General features: G+C 28.4%; 1 protein-coding gene across 1 annotated transcript; it reads left to right on the forward strand.

Annotated features, from left to right (window-relative positions):
* Positions 1-1,161: 1,161 nt before the first annotated feature.
* On the forward strand, positions 1,162-15,672 carry LOC107455164 (PHD finger protein 23). Its single transcript, XM_016072636.3, has 5 exons — positions 1,162-1,440; positions 4,482-4,513; positions 5,258-5,347; positions 10,229-10,361; positions 12,148-15,672. Exons 1-5 carry the CDS (start codon positions 1,392-1,394, stop codon positions 12,375-12,377), a joined length of 534 nt encoding a protein of 177 aa, XP_015928122.1. The 5' UTR covers positions 1,162-1,391; the 3' UTR covers positions 12,378-15,672.
* The last annotated feature ends 4,625 nt before the right edge of the window (positions 15,673-20,297 follow it).

The raw sequence follows: 20,297 nt of genomic DNA on the forward strand, positions 1-20,297 counted from the left end.
ATCTTCATTTTTTAATTGTGGTAAATCTACATCAGCAACTATGTATTCCGATTCCTGTTTACTACAATTAGAACTTTTGTTATGCGCAATACACGAAACTATTTCTTCGTCTGTCATTCCAATATGTGACATATCGTATGCACTATTTTCAGGACCCCTCATAGCTTCCACAGACATATCATGTCGATCCCTAAAACGTGAAAGCCAACCGCTGCTTCCTTCGAAATTTTTGTGACCTAATAACTGCCCGAATTCACGAGCTTTCTGTTGAATTAAAGGTCCATTTACCGGCGTATTTTTTGCTCTCATTTGCTTAAACCACATGTACACAGCTTCATCGATATCTGTGTATAAACTAAGACGCAATCTTTTACGATTACCGTTTAACTTATAATGTTCGTGAGACATCCTTATTTTAGATCGTTCTTTTACGATTCCGCTGGCTGTAGAGTTTGAAATACCAAACTCACGAGCTACGGCTGTTAGCCTCTTTCCAGTATCAATTCGTTCTAAAAACGTTAATTTTTCACTAAGTGTCAGTTGTTTTCGTTTTCTGATTACCTCACCCATTAGAGCACTCGCTAAAAATTATATTTTAACTTGATGTTTAAAGTTCAATAGAATATTCTTTGGAGCAGATGTTTTTCAAACAGCTAAGACAATTGTTATATTCAGAATTTATTGCATTGATTGAAAAAATTAGATAAAATACAATTTTTTTTCACCAATTAATAGAGCTTTATGATCACTACAGCAGTTTCTTGTTTGTTTGTTGATGAATAAACAGAACCAGTTACAGTGATGCTAAAATTCACTGGCTTTTTCGATTAATTTTTCAATTAATTACCTCATATAATCTACAAAACATAACAGTAGTGTTGTAGAAACGTTTTTAATTAAAATTGAATGATCAAAATATCTTTTTTCTTTCCTTTTCGATAACATTAAGTTTCTGGAGAGCATTTTTACTGCCTTTAATTTACGCATTGAAATTCGCGCATATGTGACTAGCGCATGCGCAAGCAGTTCTTTTTATGTGTAGTTTTTAAACATCAGCTCACGCTGAAATGGAAGTTTAAGCAGTGAGAACGACCTTTTTTAAATGAAACTTATATGAGAAATATGAAATCTGGCAACTGCTTTTAGATGCGATCGATTTTCATTCGCTGATTTAACTCATTTATGTTAAGAGTACTTGTGGTAAGAAGAAGCAGTTGTTGCTGTGCAGAGTGACTTTTCTTGAGGTGTAATCTTTCGTTGGGTCACATACGTTTTTTAGCATTGTTTTTGCATATTTTACTATAAGTATAAAATAATTGCATCATCTATTATATTCTATAGTAAAATTGGAATTTGAAAATATTTTATTGAGGGTCTTTTAGTGATATTTTATGATTTACATCAAGCGTCATATCAAAATGAATGGTGACATATTTCAAAGTAAGTAATTTGTTTTTACTATTCCTTTGAAACTTAATTTTTAGAAACTATTGGTAATAGAATAAAGCTGGTTAATTGATTTTAGGATATTAATTTAAGGTTTGTAAAATATTCCGATTCATTTTAGTTTTATTCTAATTTGACAATCAGTTTTGTGAAATCAATGTTTTAATTAATTTCTTTAAAAATGATGTATCGAAAACAGTTGTTCTATCTCCCCCTTAAAAGTTATAATAGCCTATTTTTACCAACGATCTTTCTATGTCAATAAATGCCTCGGAGGATAGTTGGATTGTTTTCTTTCCTCCATATTACGTGATGAAAAGCTGCCATTTTGGCCAAGCTTCTTTTTCGCTTGTATTTACGCGTATTTTGTTTTAAAACTGCTAAAGCTTTTTATTTTTCCATGTTCTTTCAGTTATATAGTACGACGCTTCTTTTAAATGTAATTTAATGAAAAATTCTTATTCGTTATAGGTTAGCGTTGTAGCTTTCATTCGTTTTCGTATCATTTGAAAGTTGTTTATGAAGATGCTAAACGGGAGTTTATTATTTCTTGTTACCTGTGCATCTTCTATTTCACATTGCAGTTTTGTGAAAAAAGCTCTGTCGTCTAATATTATAAAAATAACATACCTAAGAAAAGTAGAACATCTGACACTCTGATTATCTAGCATATAAAATGAAGAACAGAACAAACATCAACAGATCGTGTTGGTTGATAAGATACAATTGAACATCTTCGCTTTAGCATAATATATTTATCCTCTTAACTTTTGTAAAGCTTTAATTTCTTGAGCTTTTGTAGATTTAAATTAAACTTAATAAATTGCGTGATAGGAGTTTAATCCTTAAATTATTTTATCACTTATCAAAATTTTAAAATAACTATTGTATATGTTAGTAATTTAGCTGTATTATTGCATCTCATTTTTAACTCTTGCTGTATTCTTACATAGGTATATAACTTACTTGATCTTTCATATTTTGTTATCTTTCAAAACTAATATCGATGCTTAGAAATTATAAAGAATAAATATTTTTCTTTTCTACACTAACATTTTAATATTGTTTTTGTTGATTTATTATAAAGCATGTTTCTTTTTCCTGCTACTTCTTGTTTAAGCTATAAGAGTCCTCCCTTAATTAGTTTACTTCTTTATATTTTCTTCCTAAATATTTAGGTGTCTTCCTAATTAAGCTTCTAAGTGCAAAACTATAAAAGTTACATCTGTTTTTAGCTATCTCATATTTATCTTTTAAACACACCCTCCTTGTAATAGTTTTAGAAATTTTCTTGCATTTAAAAATACTTGTGAAAACTTCTTTATTACATATTTTGGAAATGGTTAGGTCAGGTAAATAATTATGAAAAACAATTTTTTTTGCAGCTTAATATTATCTGAATATTTATTATAAGCTGTCATCTCCATGTATGTTCTAATATGATTTAATAAATGATAGCTTCCTTTTTGAAGCTTAAATTAGTATTAAACTAAACAAACTTTTTGTTGCATATATGAATTTTAATATGATCTGTCTTGATTAACTGTAAGAGATTTATCTGTTTTTTTGCTGCCTCTTATTTTTGAATAAAAAAATACATCTAATTGTTACTTAATAGTAGTGTAAAACGTAGAATATTTTAGAACTGCTTCTTACAAGTATATCTTTTACGTGTACATGGAATTTATACATTTGTCATGAAGGCCGATTTAAATAGTATGTAATGTTGTAAAGTATATTTAAGCTTAGAATCATGAACCATGTGTTGCTACGAAGATCATATGGACAACTATTTATTTTTTTCGTTCCAGATTTATTTTAGTTTCATGGGTGTAAAATATGTCATGCATGTCTTTTCTTAGAATGAAGTTTCAAATTCTTGCTCTAATTTTACCTAATGTGTCGATTAGAAAAGGGCAATAGAAAAAAATAGTGTGCCGCAATGAATAGTTTGAAAATAACCTTTTATTTCTTTTTATTAAAATAAGTCTTCCTTCAAAATGTTTATTTCAGACTTTATTTTATCTTATTTCATTTGATAAAAAGATAAAAAATATATATTTTTCACCCAGTTCACTTCATTATTTTATGCATTCATTATTTTAAGATGTTATTATCCAGCACAGTATTAGCAAGACATTCTGTGGTACTACAGTTGTTTGTAACTGTCTTGAACTATAATGAACTGTGCTTTTTTTTAAAAGTAATGGCTAACAGAAAATTGCCGCATAGGTTAATGTCACGTCTTTTACTCATTTTCCACGCAGCCTCTTTTTGTATCGGTTTACAAATTATTGGTTAATATGATTCTGAATAGGGATCAATGTAAATTTGTATTATTTTGTATTAATTCTTTAAATATTGAAATCTGTATTGATATTGTATTTTTATCCATTGAATATGTATTTTAGAAGGGGTTTTTTTTCCACCTTTTCCTTACTTTTAATATTTTTCAATTTTATCTGAAATATTGGTATTTCAATGTGCTATTTATTTAAGAGAACTAACTTAAGATTCCCTTTATGCTTATAGCTTGTTTAAATAATTGCTACATACAATATAGTGAAATAAATTTTAATAATTCATTAAGGCTATGAATATTTGATTTCATAATCATAAGAAAGAAAAAGTTGTTTTGTCTTAACTAAACTTGGTGTAAGAATTTAGTGTTTAGATGTTGATTTAATGATAAATGTAAACTAACTCTTTGGAAAACTAAAAGTTCGATTAGTTAAATAGATACGTTATAATTTGCATCACATTATCTTGTGATTATATGGGAGATTTTGAAAAGTTACCTCTTTTCAATTTCCCAAATGGAAACCTGAATATATTACTTAGTCAGTTTTTAACAGTAATATTTTATTTAAATCTTGATTTTGTGCAATTAATCCATTTTTTAATTTAAAAATATTCTGCTTTAAAATATTTCACTTAGGTAATTATGTTCTTGAATATTAAGTTTATAATTTATTTTCTTTGAAATATTTTCTTTAATTTGCTTTTTATTTACTTGTATAATTTTATCTTTTCAGATCATGATTCAACTAAGTGGATTAACAGTGCTGTAAGTAAAAAAATGAGATTAATATATATATAATATTTAATTTCTACTTTTTCATTTAATATATCCTAGTGGACTAATTTTTTTTTTAGTATGATAATAATGTTAAATAAACATGTACTGCTATTTATCTTGCCAGAATTGAGAATTTACCTTATAATGAAAAAGTTAAAATTTAGAAGGTTATACTTATTCAAAATTAAAAATCACTTATTGATTTCAGATTGTTTAATGTTATGTGATATTTACGAAAACTTTTTTTGTGTTAAAATTTTTTATACAAATATTATTTGTACCTCAATGATGCAGTTCTAGATATAATTTTGCAATTCTTGATATCATGTTAGTTAAATTTTCGATTGGCAAGAGGGGTTCTCTCAGAAAAAAAGATGTTTTTATCACACTTTTAGTTGAACTCAGTTTTTTTCTTCTTAAAATTATAAAAGTTCCGTCATGGGGAAAATGGATATTTTATTTTTGGTTAGTTTGAGCTATTGCTAAAAAGTTGTGTTTTAAATTTAATTATTACATTTCTAGTGATTCAGTCTAACTTCAAATTAAACATATAGTGCTAAATAAGCTTAAATGAAAGTTTTGATTGTCCATCAAATAAGGGCTATTGGTGATATTTATTTGAAAAACTGAATATTTAATTTTATCATCTCTAATTTGTTGCATTCAGAAAGTTTAGTTGCAGTAGGCTTGTATCAAATAATTTTTTTAATCTTTCGTGTGTTTTATTTGTAGGAGGATACTTGCAAAAATCAACAGACCAACCAATTTCTGATGTTCTGTGATGTGATTTTAAAATATGAAAAGTATAAATTACCAGCTGATGTAAGTTTTTGCTCTCTTTAAAATAATAAGAAAAGCTATTAACTTTTTTTTTAAAAAAAATCAGACTATAAAAGAAAAGAAAGAAAAAAAGGCCATTTAATTTTATCATTCTTGACTTTCCAAGATAACAGTTGATTTGTCCCTTATCCTAGCAAAAGTTTTCTTTTTAAAAATATACTCTTAAAAAAATTATTACTAGAGTTAAGAATTAGTGAAACCTTGGTTAATGTATCTTGGGTCTGAAAAATTGCCCATTTACACAAGTTGTCCTTTTATGAGAAAAGTACATGAATAAGAAAGGCTAAAGACATGAATTGCTTTTAGAATAAATATGATAAAGAAATAATTAAATAATCAATGATAACTTTTTACTTTGATTACTATTTGCCTACCATGATAACTATTACACTGATAACTTAAACTTAGCAGACCTATAATATTTACATTATAAACAGTAAAGCTGAAGAAATCGAACATAATAGTGCTGTTTTATGTTTGTCGAATTGAATGATAGGAATTTCAAGTGTCTGCGAATTTTCATACTTTTCATGGCTATTTATGCCGACTTATACTGAAGTTAATTATGCAGCACCAATATTTATATAAAATTGGTTATTTGATACTGAATAGATGCTCTAAGTGCTTCTAAAAATCTATCTCCGGTTTTATCACTCTTAATCTATGAGAGCTACAAGCACATCTAAGCATAGAGCTCTGGAACGGACCATCAGATTACTATTAGATTTACATCCCTTAACTGCCCCCTTTGTTTAATTGGGAACATTTTAATATCTCCTTAGGTAAATGTCATGTGATACATATAAAAAAGTAAGCATGGCAGTACCTACTTGTAGGTGCTAGGCCCTATATTATTAGATTTATGTTTCCATTATTTATTTATTTTACACCCATCAGGGATCAATTTCATTCCAAGAAATATTTCCAATTCCAAATAGAAATCCAATTCCATTCCTCCTTAAGCTCATGAAAAAAAGTTAAGTTCTTAAAAAAAAATCTTGTAGTTATTGTAATGAGCCTTTGCAGTGTATTCATTACAGATAAAAAAAAAAATGGGAGAGAATTTCTCACCTTTTCTCAAATACAGGGTGAGATTTCTAAAGATTAAAACAACACTAATAGACTTGGAAAAAAATTATTTCTTTAATTATAATACATTTTTCACATCTTCTAATTGAATATTTTTGCTGCATCATGTGGAAAATGTTCTATTTCTACTTTTTCATCAGCTATTATATTTATTTGGCTGAAAAATATCCGTATTTGTTTTGTTTTGACGATTTCTACCGACATTTGTTTCATTTTTCATTTATCTGTTACGGGGTAGAAGATGTCGCCTTAGCAAGGTATTTGCCTATCTTACATTCATGCACAAAAAATGTAAATGGCTTGCATGAAGAAACCTTACCTACGATGAACACGTGGTTGCAGAGAAAGGTATTCCGTGGTTCGGGGGGTGTTCTGCTGTTCGCACCTGTTCTGAACAATACTGATAAATAGGGAAGCTAGATAACAAGAACCAATGTTCAAAATAATAAAAGATCAAAGAAGTAAAGTGAAACGGATTTTATTCAAAATGGCAAAAGACTAAATTTTTTCTAAAGTTCATGCATTTTGAAATTGATTAATAGAGTGCACGAACTTCTCACATTAATAATTTTTTATTGCGAGAAAAAAAAATGTTAGGTTCTCGCGCTGTAGTGAAAACCATGCTTTGTTAATAATAACATGGTTTTTTTTTTCTTTCTTTCTTTCATGTCTGATAAAAATAGAAATGTTGTTGTTTGTGATTATTAAACTGTTTAAATTTGATATTCATATATGCATCCAAACTTATGCATTTTATTTTTTCCTACAATTTACTCATCTGTTTTGATTTGCAAATCTTTTATAATTATGTGCACCAATTATTGATACGTTACATGAGATAGGCATTGACTGTTGCTCCTGTTTTTGCATTCTGTTAATTGTTTCTTTACATTAAACAGCATTTCCATGGAGCCCTGACTGCCTCAGAGCTTTTCATGGTTGGCCCTCAAAGGATATGGTGTGTACACGTTCTGTAATTTGGTGATTCAAATACTTAATTCAAACAGTGTAAAAATACTCTAATGTGTGTTCTTACTGTCAAATGTTAAAATAGTAGTGCTTTAAAATGTTGTTGGTGAAAAGTAAGTAGTTTTGATTCTTTGGTGCATTTTTAGCAAATAGTTGGTTACATCTTTACAATGAATGACGCAGCTCTTTATCTATTTTTAATTTTAAGAAACAATATATTAGTGATATCTAAATGAATATTAATAAGTGGATGAAGGTTTTTAATGGTTTGAAAAGAAACCACTAATGAAAAATATATTAGCAGTGTCTAATGAATATTGAAATATTTCGATAGGTCAATTGTGCTGTGTGGATGAAAGTTCTGAAGGAAATCACTAATGAAAAATATATTGGCGGCCTAAATTAATATCAAAATGTTTCAATAACGAGAGTGAAGAAAGATTCTTATCCTTAGCTGCATTTTTTTTTTCTTTTGGGGGGGGGGTCAGTTTTCAGGAAAAATTTCGATTTAGTGCTATTTAACTATGCTATGTTGATTTATTTGGCAAGTCATTAAATTTTGGATATTTCAGTGGATGAAGGTTAGAAATACATTTCTGTTTATAAACTTTGGAAAACCTCTCTTTTAACAGCATGCTAAAATGCCAAGAGTGCTGTAATAATACCAGTTTAAATTTGATTTATTGATTTCAACTATTGGAAGCTTTGAGATCAAGAAATATGGGTGAAATATAACTTCATACACAAAAAGAGCTATGTATGAACTTATAACCTTCATCCACTTAAAACTTTTATAGACTTTTCAGCTCTTCGATTACAAAATTATAATATAAAGTAATGCTGATTTGCAGAAGGTATTTGATTAAGATATAAAATGTAATTACTCTGAAATAAAAATGAATTTCAAGGCATTGATATGTTTTTTTATTTCTGATATTTTTTATTATTAGGAAACTACTGATGTAAAAAATTTATTCAGATTTTTTTTTATATTATTAAATTGGCTTACAGGTGTTACATTTTATGTTTCATTTGCTATAAAAGAAATTATTAAAAAAGTGGTCATTGCTGATTAAACATTTTTTTTAATTAACCTGTAAAACAAAATTGATAAGGAAGCATAAAATTTATTTATTAAACGAAGTACATAAATGTTATATTAATTCACTCATTATTGGTTGAAAAATTATAAAGAATTATGATTAAACTGTAAGGAATTATTCTTCATTCTTACCAATCTAAGGTGCTCACTATTGTATCTAAGGCAGTGATCATCTTATAATTTTATAGTTCGATTTTTTTTTTTTATTTATGTATTTTGATATTTATAGTTCTTCTCTTAGTTTATCATCTAAATATTGTTCGATTTTATTGTTCATATTTTTTCCCTTCCCAATTTTATTAAATTTAGATGGTAGTGCTTTATGGGTACATTGAACTATTTTTTTTTCGATCCTTTATAAAGAGCTGTTTATTGTATATATTTCTGTTTTTGAAGTTAATTTTCAGACTAACTTTGGAATCAGCATTTAGACGATTGCTGCTTCCATCCTACCATCACGTAATACTTGCACAAGTTAGTACAATTAAATATTTGGTGTCATAATCTATTTTAATAATAATTTTCAACTTGTACTTACATCATGTAATTGTCTTAAGTTAAGACAAAGATGTTTATATACAGTGTGTAGATAACTGATTCGTCTTCTTTTTTGTTTTTTCATTTTTACTAGAAGTATTTAATTTTTACTGATTATTTGTTTCTATTATATTTCTATATTTTACGATAATTATTCTATTGGTTAGATATTTTTTTTATATAGATTGCAATGGTAAAGCCAAAATCCTAACCTATGTATCTACATTTTTTTTTAAAAAACTAAAAAGGTCAAGTTATTTAGCTAAATAGGGTTATTCTATATATAATCTAATTGAAAAGGTTTTTATTATATATTATTATTATTTTAAGGTAAATTTTAAAGTGATCATCCACGCCCTAGTTTTTCATACTATCGAGTCTATAAATATTTTCAAATTTGATCTTTTTTTCCAAGTATTGTTAAATAAAATTTAGCTTAGAAGTCCCTCTTTTTTGTCTTCGTTTCATTATTTAATTTAATAAAATTACTATTATTTATATATACAGAAGTTTTTATTCTAATTTTGTTCAAAAATTCTGGAAATTTGTCCCTAAGGATTTGTAAATCTTAGATCTGTTTTCTTAATTTTAAAAATTGGTTGATCGCATTTTAGGAATGATCTAGAAAACCCTTTTGGGGATGCTTGGGTATTTTGAAGATTACTTTTCTCCTATTTCTTGTTTATTGCTTCATTTCTATTTCCTTTTATATTTGAGCTTTGATTTTGTTACTTTAAAAACGTCTATCGAGTTTAGCGCTGCATAGCTTAATCCGGCTTTTGTGCCTTTACACTATTTTTCATTCTCGAAATGTTTAATTAGAATTGGTTATTAACAGTTTGACATATATAAGCGACATAAACATTTTCTTGTGGGCTATATTCTTTTATATATGATTAAAACTTATAATTCTTTTGAGAAAATGAAAAGATTTGAATTGTGAGAGATCAAAGTACATGCTGCATTTAAAAAAGAAAATTGATTTTCAAAAGCAATATTTCCTGTGTATTTTTTTACATTTATAATTTGAATGCTTTTATTTTGTGACTTGTTTAGTTTTAAAAAGAAAAAAGGTTTGATTTAGTAAACATTTTATTCCAAAATTGTTGAAGAACATGCTTCTAGTATTTAAAATGGGTTAATAATGTATCTTGCTACTGTTTCAGGAGATGAATGACAGTGCCTATTCTCCTAGTGGTTCAGATGGGACTAATGATAGTTTCTCAAATGAAAGCAACAGCAGTTTTAATAGTGGCAATCTATCTAGTGATGACATGAAAAGTGAAACAGTTGGACATGGTGAGTATATTTCATAATCTTTTTAGTATAGATGTTCCGGATACCCGGATTTCATTTCTCTGTTTCTACACCGACCTGCCAAAAAAAAATTTTTACTTCTTGCCCGAACTAGGTTTTTATTCTTGTGGCATGATTTCAAGTATTTGCTCGATTTATGTGCGACTTAACTGCATTAAGAATCATTGTAAACTATTGATTCTTTTTTTCCAAGTAGTTTTGGAAATTCGGGCATTCCGTCCATTTGGGAATAATCGAGGCTGAAAGAATTCTATAGATGAGACTTCTTACTTGATCTAGGAGTTACTTTATATTTTGAGGTTTCAGATATAATCATAACATTAAGAACTCTAAAACTGTTATATGAATTTTCTGTTCAACATAATCAAAGTAGTAAGAATCGCAAAACTGAAGAGATAGTACAAATATAGATAAATCTCACTGCACACAAATCGTGTTTATTGTTATCGGGTGATTAAAAATTGAACCCTTATAGCTAGTAGTTAAATATTTTTAACATATCCTATGTTTAATCAAAGTTACTCTAATAAATGCTGGCAAAAATGTTAGTAAGTTAATTATAAAAACAGGTGTTTTTATAAAGGTGCACAATAAATTTCCTAAAAATAAACCTTCTAAGATATTTGTTTGTTAGAAAATCATACAATTTTTTTATTATAATGCATAAATGTTATAGTTTCTGCAGTCTCCAATTTACAGTCCCCATATCAGTTAGATTTTCCTGTTAATTGTAATGAGGCTTAATTATAATACAATCTTCTGTTTCTTCTAACTTGTAAATTTACTCACTATTAAATCGAAAAATGTATTGTCAATAAGGTGGTTTTGAATTTAAAACTTACTAAACTATGCAAAACTTAGTGTCAAGAGAGATAAAAGTTACATTAAAACACATATCAGACTGGTTAAATTACTGTTATTGTGTTAATTTGCTATATTCAGGGTTGCCACAGGTGACTAAAATTCAACTATTTTTGCCAACTAATTCAACTATTATTACGCAACTATTTTCAGGAAAAGGAGACTATTGTGACACTTTTCTGAGCTCCTAGGGGAAAAAATTTTTTTTTAAGTATAAATTGGGTGGAAAATCTGCACCCCACTAGATAATTTCTGAACACACTAAACTTTTTTTACTTAAAAAAATAGAAAATGTTGAAATTTTTGAATTGCAAATTTGAGTCTCCACTTTTTAATTTGTTCAATCTGTACAGACTCCATTGTAAGTTTATTTCATTTCTCGATTGCCCTTTCAATGATTATTGCTACAAAATTCTGCATGATTTAAAAATTTAAAAAAAATTTATAAGATGCTTGAATTTCGAAATTGATTAATCACTTTTCATATATATATATATAAATTAAGCTCAGTGGCGCGACAGCTCATAGAGGGTCAAGGCCTACTGTGCCCATCTCAGTTTTCTTGGGCTCTGGGGTGCCGGAGCAGATGGTCAGCCGAATGCGGAACCCCCAGTGTTTTGTTCCCAAGTATGCTTGGTACTCATTTATCAACCCACTAAAGGGATGAAGGGCTGAGTCAACCTTGTCTATATATATTTGCCGCCAACTTGACTTAATGGATCATGGTATATGTCAATTAAGTCATTAAGAAACTTTTAGTCATATTTAGGCAACTATTTCCCTAGTTTTTGGCTACTATTTTCATGTTTTAGGCTACTAAAAGCAACTATTTTGCAACCCTGTATATTGCATGAAATTTTATTCTGCGATTTTGACACATTTTCTCAATTTTGTTTTCTCTTTTCAGAGGATGATTCGTGGGACCTTATCACTTGCCCTTGTATGAAGCCTTTTGCTGGTCGTCCAATGATTGAATGTTCCATTTGTCAAAATTGGCTTCACATGTCTTGTGCCAAAGTTAGAAAAAACAACATACCTGACGACTTCATCTGTTCACTATGCAGAGAAACCAAAAGCAACAAACGGCGATCTGAAAGAATAAAGAGTGACGACAGGGGTTTTGCAATCTTGCGCTGAAGATTTGTGTTTTCTGTAAATAAACATTTTAGTCAGTTTATTTCACTTTATTTTCAAAGCTGCCATTAAAATTTTATACAAAGTTTATTTGTATAAAAACATTTGTACTTATAATTTGGAGAGTGACATGTACATTCACTTGTACTAAAATATAAAAGTGTAGATATGCATATAAATGTATAGAAGTGTATGTCACCTTCATTGTTTTAAAATGTATGTTTATTATGTGATTGGTTAAGTTACTTGAAATATGTTATGTTTTTAAAGTCTTTCTTAACTGATTATTTGGTAGCAAATAAATTTTAATAGATTTGTTTCTCGAGATTTGAGGCTGTCATATTTCTTTTATTTTAAGGTTGTGAAAAAAAATAAATCTGGTTTAATCTTGCTGGTCATGACCTTGTATTGATAATTAACTGGATTTGTTTATGATGAAACTTTCACCAGTGAAGTATGAGTAAATGTTTACTCAAAGGTTGCTTAAGTTTTTAATAGTGGTTATTTAGTATGATTTTACTTGTTTCAATTCTAATTATTAGTTTGTCAAAGAGAATTTATCTACAATACACAATATTGTGTGTTCAGTCATAACAAAGTTTTGAAATGTTTAACCTTTAGCTTATGTATGGTACAATGAGTGAACCAGAATAAGATTTCGACATGCAGAAGGTTAATTCTGAAAATTTAAATTTTTCTCAATATGAACTCAGTAATAATAATATTTGTAAGATAGCTAATTTAATTTTAAAATTTATTTGTTTTTAAAATTGTAAAATTTTTAAACTACTTAAAGTATTGGGTAGTTTTAATTCACATTTTCTAATTGAGTCTGCGTGACAGCCTCTGTTAGTTTATGTTGATTTTCATAAACTTTAAAAACAATAAATTCTTTTTTATATAACTCTCCCGGTTCATATAAATATGTATAAAATAAGTGATTTTCAAAAATTTTATTTCACCTGTTTAGTTTTGCAAATATATTTGTTTATATTGTACATATGTATATTGGATATCTGGAAAGTTTAACTATCAAAGTTACTTGCTGCCATTTTAAATGTGGATATATCAGCTACTTTTCAAATTTTAGGGTGCTAATTATGTCAAAAGTGTAACAATAAAAAAAGAAATTACATTGCTTTGATAACATTTCTTATATGCGTTGTTGATGCTATTTCCTAAAACTAAATTTTCAAGCCTTCATTTTGTACCTATTGATAAAATTTTGTTCAAAGATGTTTTTAGCTTTATCTTTGGTTGAGTTAAAAATCTACAGCAATAACTATAATTTTGTTCTTTGAAAGACTTGTTCAATTTTGTTTTAAATTTTGAAGAGAACTTTTCATTTCATGATATTGTGAATATTTTTGAAAGCGAAATAAATCAATTTGGAAATAAAATGTCATTATTTATCTTAATACTCATTGTTGCATTTTTAGATTTCATCAAATTAGTGTTAAAAACATCACCCAAATTTATCTTTCCAATATTGTTTAAATTAATTCAAACAATGATCCTTAAGACCCTCTTATCACTTTCCATATGGACTTATTCCACTTTCAGAAATAATGCACTGTTGCCCATTTTAATAATGGTTAATTAAGGTACATGATCTTTAATTATAACAATCTGGCCTAACTGTGATTTATTGATTTTAACTCGAACTTAACATGTGAGGACAGATCTTGCAAAGAAGCTGCAGTCAAATGTATGTTTTTTCAATGCAACATTATTTTATGTATGTCTTTCACGAAGTGTTGATTACTGCCCATATTTTCTGCAAGCATTATGTAACTTTTTATTCACAAAGGCTTATCACTGGGTGCATATGTATTTAGATTTTGCATAACAAAATTTAGCTTTGAGATGTTAAATACGATTTCCATAGAATTCCAATCCTATTGTTATCAAAATTGAATACAAAAATTATAAAGTATGTGATTGTTATATCTATATGATCTATTGTACTTGGAAAATGTTAACAATGTTGATGATGAAAATGTTAATTTTAACAGAAAAAATTAATTGGAATACTATGTGCATTTGATGTTGATCCTTACTTGTTTATGTGTGTGAAGACATAAAAACCACCATAAATGTTTATTCTGGCTGAGTGTTAATCCAAAGATCCAGTTTGACTGATAATATTCAGTATGCCTTTAACCAATTTAGCAAGGAGTTTTATTTTAGAAGACTAGTGCAGGGAATTAAAATTGAGCAATGACTTGCGTGCATTTCGAACTCGGGACTAGAAGCCCTCTTATAAATATTAAGAAAAATCTGGTAAAGATTGCATTATTTATTTTAAAAAATTTTTTGGTTCATCTCTAAAGAGATTTCCATAAAAATATTCTCAAAAATATATTTGTGAAAATTATTTCCAAAAAATAGGATGCAATACTGGTCGAAAGCGGGGACTTTTTGGAACGAAGAGCCAGTATTGGACCAGCTTGTTTATGCAGTTTCTCTGCAAATAAACGCACATTATCCAGCTAACATATGTGACTGGTTTCGGACTGTGAGGTCTCCCACCCCCTGCAATGTAGCTGTTCTGTCAATAAAAGGAAGCATACATCCAAATAATATTCTTTTTGTAATTAGGTGCAATAGCGATTTTGTTCAACATGTATACACCTGATCTCAGACTCATTAAATTGGTTAAGGGTCCTCTTCAGGAAAAGGAGATTCTGTTTCCTTGTTAATTTATAAAAAGTTGTACAAGTGCACTATCCTTATTTATCAAGTAACTAATGTTTTTAAATGTTTCTTTTTATGCTTTATTTATCGATTTCCTTAATTATTTCTGATCAGATTTTAAAGTTGAGAATCTTTTTTTTTTTTCCTTCTCTGTTATTAATAGCTTTAAATGTTTGGATTTTGGACATAGACTCTTCATAAAGAAATTTTATGAAAAGTTTTTTAACCTTAAAATTTGAAAACCAGATTCAATCTACCACATTTTTGGGTAAAAATAAATTAATTTTAATTAGTTACTTAATAAATAGTGATTATTTGTTAACATCTATTAACCTGGAAGTAGAAGCCCCTTCCTGCTTAAAAGGATTGAACTAAAAGGAAAATATGGATTTGCATACATAATATCAATATTCTATTTCTAATTTTAACTTTTTGTTCAAAATGGTATTGTTTTTACAAAGAGAATGTATTTGATTTTTAAGGATTGACATTGTTATTGCTTTGCTGTAAATATATTTTGTCATTTTCATGTACGTTATGTTGTGAGTGAATCATTGAATGATGCTGTATTTCTTGCAATATTAAATGTTACTGTAAAATATTTTTGCTTCTGTTGTGCTATTTGTCTCCTAAGCAATACAGCATTATGGGTGGTATATATCCTGTTACCTAAACTAATAGTTCAAAAGTGCATTGGCCACGGCACGCTATGTGTGAAATACAGTCGCTTTTAACTGAAGTTCTAAGCTACAGTGAATGAATATAGAATGCTTCATTATGTGATACTAGTTTCCTGTCCCCCCTCCCCAACGCACGCCAAGATGTCGAAATACATAGTTTGCAAGTTTAGTCATACATTTGGGCACAAAAATCGTTCCCCACGTTCGTTGGATCTCCTAAACGAAAGTGATTTATGTTTAGGATGCATTTTTCAGATTTAAAAAAGTGGGAAAGCAGCGCATGTGACATTCAGTTTAATTTAGATTAGAGCAGGGGTGGCCAACTTGTGGCTCTCGATAAATATACCAGAGTTCCCTTTTCATTTTTGTGTTATCGTTTCTTGACGAATCGACAGATATCACAAATCTTCCGCAATTGGCAGTTCTCATACGTTTTGTTTCACCTGACTTCGTTGTTCACGAAGAATTATTAGATTTAGTAGCGCTTCAGGAGTCATCCCACGGTGTCGATCATAAAATAGCATTAGATTCCGTAAGGAAAACTTTTAATGTGGTTCTTAATAAACTTGTAATCTTTGCAACTGACGGAGCTCCGGTAGTGCTGGGTAAAAGAATCGGTCTTTAAGAGATTATTCTCAAATTCCACAATTCATACCGATTCACCGAGAACATCTCGTTACAAAATATTTAAAATATATCAAAACAGTGTTACACATTGTAAATTACATTCGCACCAATGCAAAAAATCATCGACAATTCAAAAATCACCTTAAAGAACGAAGATCTTCCAAATTACATTAATTTCTTTTGTATTCTAAGATGGTTATGTAGCTGCAATGTATTAAATTGTTTGATCCAATAACTGCATTTCTAAAAGAAAAGGAAATAATCTATTCAGAATTAGAGGATGACTAGTTGTTACAAGACTTATAGTTTTTAACTGATGTCATGGAACATTTGCAATTGCAGGGGAAGCTTAAAATAATAACTGACCTTTCACAGTGTATATTTAGTTTCAAACTAAATTACAAGTTTTTCAAAAGCACATTGAAAATAAAACATTTTGTCATTTTCCTCGAATTAAAAAAATTCCAATATTAAACAAGAAAAACTCAACGAGTGTATAGAAAAGCTAGATGGAATATTGACGGAATTCCAAAATAGATTTCAAGACTTGAAATATTTTAAATCGTCTCTTGATTTTTTTTTCTGAATCCATTTGAAATCAACATAATTCATTCAAGGTGTTTTTATTTCCATTATAATTATGACCCAAAAAGCATCTGGAGAATTAGAATTAATAGAGATGCAAGAAGATCAACCTCTACAATTGAAATATAAGTCGACGTTGATTACTGAATTTTAGAAATTTGTACCGGAATCGAAGTATCCTGAATTTAAAAAGCCTGCTTGTCAAATTATTTCAATATTCGGAAAAACGTACCAGTGTGAATCATTTTATTCCATTTTAAAATTCGTGAAATCCAAACACAGATCAGTATTAACTACCCAGCATCTTGAAAGAATTACTGAGAAGTGCTGTCACCAAATTTTAAACAATTATTAAGAGAAGTAAAATAAATGCGTTTAATATTTAAATTCACTACACATATTTTGTACTTTTATTTATATGCTTTCAATAAATATAATTTCAGTAAAAAATTTAAAAAAATTCATACCCTTTTTGCCTACCTTTTAAATACGTATTTAATTGCGGCTCGCGACAAATTTTGAAAAATGGCTCGACTATCAAGGAGCTTGGCCACTCCTGGATTAAAGTAACCAATGTTTATATTGTAGAGTGCATAAAAAGAGTAAACACCTTGAATATCTTTTGATCTGACGTCTAATAATCCAAATCCACGCATTAGGATTCTAGGACAAAACCATATTTTCTACTAATAAATTTTAGTTTTTTTAATGGATTTGGATTTCTAACCCTTAATGAGAGGTAGGAACCCAATAGTTTTAACAGAAGTTACAAGTTAGTATCCTTCAGTCAGTCGTAGTAGTTTGTCTTGGGTGCCTGAGACCATCGCATCTCTTTACCCATTCACCATTCAATCTTCACCATCAATCTCATCTACCCATTCACCATTCATTAGTACTTGTGGTCTAGAAGAAAAAAATAGGAAGTTACTAAGTGGGCATATGAGCAATTCTACAAATAAACGCCAATTACGCGGCCAAAAAAAAAAAAAAAANAAAAAAAAAAAAAATTTCGGGGGGCACACTATTTCTACATGACTTTTTTTTATTTTTTACATTCTAAAAAGGCAAGAAGAAATCGTGAACATGAAATTTTTTCTTTGAGACATACTCAGATATATCTGAGCCATTTATTCAGATAAAACGATTTTTACATAAATATAATATTATTATACTGTCTCTCTAAAACGTATTTATAGAGATTGTATACTATAAGATTATATTTTAGTATAAAAAACAAAAATAAAAAAATTTAATCAAAGTTCGTAAATTGAAAAAATCAGGAAAAATTTAAAATTGGTATTTTGTCATTTAACCCTTTCACTACCAATTTTTTTTCTGAGAAAAAAATGAACAAAGTAATTAAATATATCAGTTACAATGCAAATATCGATAAAATTCTAAAGAAGGGAAAAAATTACTGAATTGTCAGTGATATCAAGGAATACCAGTGGAACATGCATACATAATAATACAAAGAATATTTAGTCCATAGGGTTATTTAAAACTGCCTGCGGGACATCTATGTCCCGGTGGTAGCGAAAGGGTTAAAGTATGTCACAAAGAAAAAATTTCATGTTCAGTATTTTTTCTTGCTTTCTTAGGGTAAGTGGTAGGGTGTAAAAAAGAAAAAATTTCATGTAGAAATAGCTTGCCCCCCCCCCAAATTTTTTGTTTTGTTTGGCCGCCTAATTTGCGTTTATTTGTAGAATTGCTCATATGAGCAATTCTACAAATAAACGCCAATTTTTACACTAAAATATAATCTTATAGTATGAAATCTCTATAAATACATTTTAGGGAGACTAATAATATTATATTTATATAAAAATCGTTTTATCAGAATAAATGGCTCAGATTTATCTGAGTATGTCTCAAAGAAAAAATTTCATGTTCACGATTTTTTCTTGCCTTTTTAGGGTGTAAAAAAGAAGAAAATTCACGTGGAAATAGTGTGCCCTCCCGAAAAAAAATTTTTTTTTTCTTGGCCGCCTAATTGGCGTTTATTTGTAGAATTGCTCATATCACCGTTTTCCAGGATTTTACCATATTGCAGGGACGTCCGCTGCTCCGGATTCAACAAAATATTTTAAAAGAATGAAGAGAACTGCAAACTAAAGTTGCAGATTTTCAGTTTATTTTGACAACATTAAAATAGGCTTAGCAGTCACAAAGCCCTTAAATTATTTAAAAGTAGTGATGAGTAAAAGCCCTATAAATCGAATTTACTAAACCAAGAACAAATCCTAAAAGACCCACTTGATAATGTCCGGAGTGAGTAAATACAGGGTTAGTAGCGTTAAAAGTTATTAAGGTGCTTTTTTCATTGGATCTTTTTAAAAAGTTCATTTTCCAAAATGAAATATTTTTTCTTTACCCTGTCAATTTTCGCCACAAATTATACAAAAAGCGTGGTTTTTGCATTGTAATGAAAACGTTTGAGTTTCTCAACCACAATCCATTTCGGCATACCGTCGGTCCGTAGCATGTGAAAGCGCCAATCATTTTACGTGTTTGATGAAGGCTTGGGGATCATTCGCTAATTACATATTTTCACCTGGATCCTCAGAGCAGTCGAGAATCTCTCTTTTATTAATTTAATTTAATAAAGATAAAATTTTTTAATTTTAAGATTTTTTACCTGAAGGACTGTCCACTAATTGCATAAAAATTTTTAAACTCATTTTACTTTTTATTATTCTATATTACTTTCAAATATATTTCGATATAGATATATTTCGGTGCTCATAGTTCATTTTTGTCATTCCAAAAAACTTTAATTCATCTTTTAATGATTTTATTTTAAAAGGTCCTATTATCTCAGATCTGTTAAATATGAGTGTAGGTACCATATAATAATTTACTTCTGACAAGAAAGTTTAGCTTCAACATTCATTGTAGATACGGTTCAAATTTATTTCAAAAAATTTTTATCATTTCATTAAAGAAATAATGAAGCAACAAATTTTAATGAAAATCTATTAGGGGCAATCACTAATTGATTTTTGTAATATAAATTTATTTAATTTTTTTTTCTTTGCTTGATTTTTTTCGAATCTTTATAAATAAGGTATGATCAATAATATTAATATGATGTTTAATTGAATATGCTTTTATAAATAACTTATTTAAATCTAAAAATTACACTCGATAACCTTTTTAAATAATAGTTAAATTAATAGTAATTTTGAATTAAATTTTTTTTCACGTAATTAAATAACGTTTTTATTAATTTTAAAAAAAACGAGCCACTCAATATTGAAAACTATACATTATTTTTATGGTGGTTAATATAATAAAGAAAAGAAAGTTATTTTATCATGATCATGTAAAGTGT

Source organism: Parasteatoda tepidariorum, chromosome 10 (genome assembly GCF_043381705.1).
Source record: "Parasteatoda tepidariorum isolate YZ-2023 chromosome 10, CAS_Ptep_4.0, whole genome shotgun sequence".
Lineage (NCBI taxonomy): Eukaryota > Metazoa > Arthropoda > Arachnida > Araneae > Theridiidae > Parasteatoda > Parasteatoda tepidariorum.